This window comes from Takifugu flavidus, unplaced genomic scaffold, assembly GCF_003711565.1.
Source record: "Takifugu flavidus isolate HTHZ2018 unplaced genomic scaffold, ASM371156v2 ctg549, whole genome shotgun sequence".
NCBI classification, from domain to species: Eukaryota; Metazoa; Chordata; class Actinopteri; order Tetraodontiformes; family Tetraodontidae; genus Takifugu; species Takifugu flavidus.
Genome location: NW_026622163.1, coordinates 8,269 through 13,891, shown reverse-complemented (window position 1 = coordinate 13,891; position 5,623 = coordinate 8,269). Strand labels below are relative to the sequence as shown.

Sequence of the window (5,623 nt, the reverse complement as noted above, 5' to 3'; positions counted from 1 at the left end):
GGTAACCCGGCAGGGAAACAACGCTGGAAAGTCCACCAAGGTCATCCGAAAAAACGTACCCAAAACTGACCCCGGAACCTAAGCAAAAAAAAACGACTGTATTAGTATTTAGATTCAGGTGGCTACAGTTACCTTGTGGCCAAATTCCTTAAGTTGGTAGGGTATGCTGTCACCACCTGAAAAGACAGAGTACTTAACCCTGCAGAAGAACTTCCCTTAGGCTTCGGCTACCTTGTACCTAAGACAACAGACAGGGCAGACTAACAAACAGTAAAATCTATACCACTCAAAAAGCACGAGACAGGGCATCCGCCATAACATTCTCCGTGCCCTTGATGTGACAAATATCGAGCTGATAAGGCTGCAAATATAAGGCCCACCTCATCAGACGCTGGTTTGGATTTTGTAGGGTCTGTAAAAAGGTTAACGGGTTATGATCAGTGTACACTTTCACGGGAGCACCCGTATTTATGTACACCTCAAAATGCCTCAGAGCCCAAATCAAGGCAAGTGCCTCTTTTTCAATCACCGAATAGTTCATTGGTGGGAATTGAACTTTCGGGAAAAAAAACTGACCGGTTATTATAAGTTGAAAACTTTTTAAAGTCAACAGTCTGAAAGTAGCATGCATGGAGGCGGGTGTGTGTGTGTGTGGTGTGTGGGGGGGGGGGCAGTAACAGCAGCGTTATCATAAGAAGATGCTCTGATAAAACATTAAGATTCATCTCAGCGAGACATATCGATCTGAACTGAAATGTGAGCTCATCTGTCGCAATCTGCGGTTTGGATGCTGGGAAACGGCGCTGAACTCCTCTGCACGCTGCCTGTTTTTGTTTTTCTAAGGTAAAACTCATAAGATAAGATAAGATGCCCCCCCCCCCCCCAGCACATCAGCAGCAGGACGGATGGCTTAGATTCACTTTTGTAGCCAGACGTTTAATCCTTTAATGTGCTCCGTCTGCGGCAGGACATGGACACTTTAAGACTTCTGTTGCTCATCGTCATGGCAACATCTGCATGTGACTGTGCAGGTAAAGAACCTCCGTTATGATGGTGTTTATATTTTGCCGGATTCGATTCTCTGATATCTTTACAACCAGAAGTCCGACGTTTGATTTTTCCTTTGCTAATGATTTAATTCACGCTGTCTCCTTTTTCCAGTGATGCAAATGTGTGAACAACATAATTCGGAGTTTTTCAACCTTCTGATTTAAGATTCTTCTTATCTCACTTCGGTGAATAACTTACTGTGACTCTATTGAGCTGGGAAATTGACACGGACTGTTATGAGGTCAAATGGTACCGAAACGTCACCCAGCCTGAGCCCATCTCCACAGAGGAAAACCAGCACGTCCACTATCACGGCAAGACTCTTTTCTTCCTGAAGGTCCAGCCCGAGGACGCCGGAGTCTACTTCGCTCAGTAAGGGTTCAGACAGCTTCCTGCCAGACTGAGACGCGGAGAACTTTCAGAACTTCTGCTTCTTCTGCAGACACTCCGATGAGGACGGACGCTGCCACAACTACAACGTGAGCATTAAGGTCTTCAGATCAGAAAACGACACAAAGCTCCTCTATGGAAAAATCAAAAACTCTGACAGCAACATGAAGGTCCCGTGTCCAGGATGGATCAAGTTCATATGTGATTACCATAACGGGACCTTCTCCTGGATGAAGGTGCGTTTGGTCTGAACGTTGAGGCATCATGTGCTGTGAGGGTGGCAGTACAGAATAAAGGTTTTGGGTTTGAGTCCCCTCTCTTCAGTAAATGGGACAGATCTGGAATTTGAAGGAAACATCAGATTTAAGTTGTGGATGGATTTTTGTTTTCTCCCTGCAGGATTTCAAACCTCTGGAAGACCAAAATAAAAATGACCTGTGGATCAAAGACGCCAGGAAAGAGGACGAGGGGGTGTACACGTGTGTGTGCACCTGGATGCACAATCAGACTGTGTACCGGTCGTCAGGCTCCAGGGAGCTCATCAAAGGTGAGGTGGCATTTTCAGGTTATCAGGACAGAGGTGTCCTTTTGGGGGGGGGTGAGATGGCAGCGCGACACCTGTGTAACACTGCAAAAGAAGGTCAACTTATTTTAAGACGACCTTGCTGTCGCCAAGGAGACGTCGGGAAATGTTGTGAGCTTTCTGAAGTGTTAACGGGGAAGTTTTAGGACCCAACCAGAACTGGGCTGGGTCGTCGTGACCTGACAAACGAGGCACTGACCGCTGCTTGTCTGAATGTAAGTTCATGGCCGTTCAGTAAAGACCAGACGCAAGATTCCATAGGGGAGTCGAAGGAAGCCGGTTGCCTCCAGGAGATCAGAACTGACCGGATCTCCATGAGTCCTCTCATTTGAGCATCTGTAGACACTACAGGGTCCATAACATAAAGAATCACTATATACTCACACACTTTTATTATATACTCTAAGTGTTGTAATCGTACATTTTAATTGTCACCTCTTATGTAGCGTGCGTACACATACTAACCCTAACTCCATACATATACACACGTATGTTATTTGTTGTGGGATTTGATCCAGCTTTGCTCTTTTTTCTGTGAATTAAATGAAGCGTTAAAGTCTAAACTCTTAAATTGTCATATGTTTTTTTTCTTAATTAGGTGGTAGAAATTACATTTTGGTTTGTCGTTCACTGTAAAACTGAAATCTGTAATTTCACTAAATAAAATGTTACATTTGTTCGTGGTGTCAGACAAGTTAATCGTTTTATTCTTATTTTTTAAACTAGAGACACTTTGATGGACAATAAAATGCCTGAATTTAGTGCAGAAAACAAATAAAATCCAGTGTTTTAATCTGTGCTATGTGAAAAAAATTTAAATTACATCAACTTTTGTTGGATATTATACTTTGTGTTAAAATTCAACTTATAGGAATCTTTAATGGAAGCAACATCCCAACTACAGCTAAAACGCTCCCAGCAATGTCGCTAATAATACACATCATTTGTCTTTTTTGTTCCTGGCAGAGGAGCAACGTGTTCATCATAAGCCCAAAATCCTCGTTCCAGAAACCAGTGAAGTGCTGGCTGATAAAGGTACACCTGAGCCCTCACACGCCAGAGCAAAGACACACACACACACACACACACACACACACACACACACACACACACACACACACACACACACACACACACACACACACACACACACACACACACACACACACACACACACACACACACACACAGGTCCAAACCAGCAAAAATAGGCCATCAAAAATGTCTGTTTTAAAATGTGAAGTGTGTCTGTGTCTCTGAGGTCTGGAGAAGAAGCTGAACTGCTCAGTCTTCTGTGGAGTGAACGTGCTTGGTCAGTGTAACGCCAGGTGGGAGGTCACTGGAAGGTCAATCCAGACAGATGGATACAGTCAAAGCATCGACAAGTAAGTTCCAGAAAAACAAAAATGTTGGCTTTAGGAGGTTCCTCATCAAGGTGGTGGGTGTGAATCCGTGTGTTCATGGGCAGTGACTGTTTTTTTCCTTCTTTGCTAGTGTCATGTATAACAGTTCCAAGGTCACCACGTCTACTGCAGTCCTGACCATCGAGAAGGTGTCAGAAAGAGATTTCCAGACCACGTTCACCTGCATTGGGATGGGTTTATTCGAAACAGAATCAAGAAACATAACTCTGAGGCAGCGAGGTGAGCGACACCTCCCGTGTCTCCTCTCCTTCTGTTATGGTTCGGTTCTTGAACGTGACTCGTTTCTCTCCTCCTCCCTTCATCTGCAGGAGCGACAGCCACGGACGGGCCGATCCCTGGGGAGCGCTGAGCCGCTGACGCACCTGCAGCTCGTTGCCTTGATTCGGCGGCTACTTAAACTCCCCTCTCTTGGCCTCCGGTGCCGGATTGTTGTTTCGCCACAGCGTCTAGCTCCCACCCTCTGTAATCTCCAGTTTATCGCCTCCTGCTTTCTGTGTTTACTTCCAGCGTGTGAGTTTGTTCCAGTGCCTTGTCACTGCTGTTCGTTTGTACTTTTTCGACGTTTTTTTCCCTTTATGGTGATTTTTAGTTCGTACATTTTCTGTTGTTACTTTGCTAGAGTTGTTTCCGTTGCTACTTTGATTCCTTCGTCTTGCACCTTTTGTTATCAATAAAGAGCCGTTTCTTCTACTCTGCATCTGGGTCCAGGCCTCCTTGACTGTCCATAACACCTTCGCCACAGCTGCGTCTTTAATGCCTCTTTTTCTCCTGACAGGGATCTATTTTAGTTTTGATGTTCCAAACGTGAGCATCTTGCTGTCCTGCCTGCTCGTCGCTGTGCTGCTCAAGTGCTTCTTCATCGACATCGTTCTTTTGGTCCGTCCCTGCTTGTTGCAGATAAATCGCAAAACATGTGAGACACTGACCGGCCACTTTATTGGGTCCACAAACAGCTCATCAGCCGATCACTCGGCTGCAGCTCCATGTATTTATGTAGTGGAGACAGGGAAGTCGGAAGAGAGGCGGTTTAAGTGACTTTGAAGGTGCCAGACAGGATGGTGTCTTCAGAAACTGCTCAACTACTGGGACTTTCACACCAATCACCTCTGGGGTTCACAGACAGTGGTGAGGGCCGGCTGTGTGGTGTGAGGTCAGAGGAGAATGGGCAGACTGGTTCCAACAGTAACTCACGTGACCACTGGTTCCAACCAAAGAATGAAGAGTACCATCTCTGAACACACAGCACGTGGAGCCTTGAAGGAGTTGGGCTACAGCAGCAGAAGACCACTCCTGTCAGAACAGGAGAGAGGCTACAATTAGAACACTGGACAACAGAAGATTAGAAAAAGGTTGCTGGTCTGAGTTTTCTATGATTTATTAATATGTTAGTATCAAGGTGAATCTCAAGTGGCCGGTGAGTGTAAATCAAAGCAATGGAGAAGAGTGGTGTGTGTGTGTATAAAAGACGCCCCCAGTGTTCACAATAGCTGTTACGGACGGGGTTGAGCAGGACCCGAACGCAGGCCAGGACACAGTGGTAAAATGGTCAAACAGCTTTATTTACCTGGGCGGGGGGGCACACGAAGAACACAAGGGCAGCCCTCCAGGACTGCACAACACCAGGGCAGAAACAACAGCCATACTGCACATACCAGCTGACAGGAGCCCCAGGTACAACCACCTACAGCCCCCTCAGGACCACCGGCGTCTGCCCACTACGGTGAATCCTCCAACACCAGCAGTCCCCCTGGACAGCAGAGAACTCGGGAGTCCGGTGCGGCACGCTCGCTGGCCCAGCAAACGGCATGAAGACCCTGAACGTGCCCAGAGACACGGAAGGCTGAAGCAGCCCCCCTGGACTGCAGGAAACTCCACACACGACAAGGAAGACCAACTAACACCCACACAAGACGAACAGAACACCCTGGCACTGACAGGCAGGCGCAACCTGCTTAAATAGGCAGGTGCCTACAGGTGCGCCTGCCCGCAGTGCCAGCTGCCACCAATTGTGCCCCACACCCCCCCCTGCAGGACACCGACCGACACAACCCAGAACCCCAACAATAGCAGGTTTATAATTTGTAATTAGTGTAACGTGTAACAGGGCCTTTGTGTCATAATATGTTATGGGGCGTTTAATTACACAAAATATGGTCCATACAGAATTTCCGGTGTC

The 5,623-nt window shown here is 46.8% G+C and overlaps 1 protein-coding gene across 1 annotated transcript; it reads left to right on the top strand.

Annotated features, from left to right (window-relative positions):
• Positions 1-1,267: 1,267 nt before the first annotated feature.
• Positions 1,268-4,142, top strand: LOC130520834 (interleukin-1 receptor type 1-like; the record flags this gene model as incomplete). The annotated part of the gene is made up of 7 exons (XM_057024552.1): positions 1,268-1,422; positions 1,493-1,676; positions 1,840-1,987; positions 2,990-3,058; positions 3,285-3,408; positions 3,518-3,666; positions 3,756-4,142. Coding segments are annotated over 7 exons (870 nt in total), but the record flags the coding sequence as incomplete, so codon positions are not given.
• Positions 4,143-5,623: the final 1,481 nt, after the last annotated feature.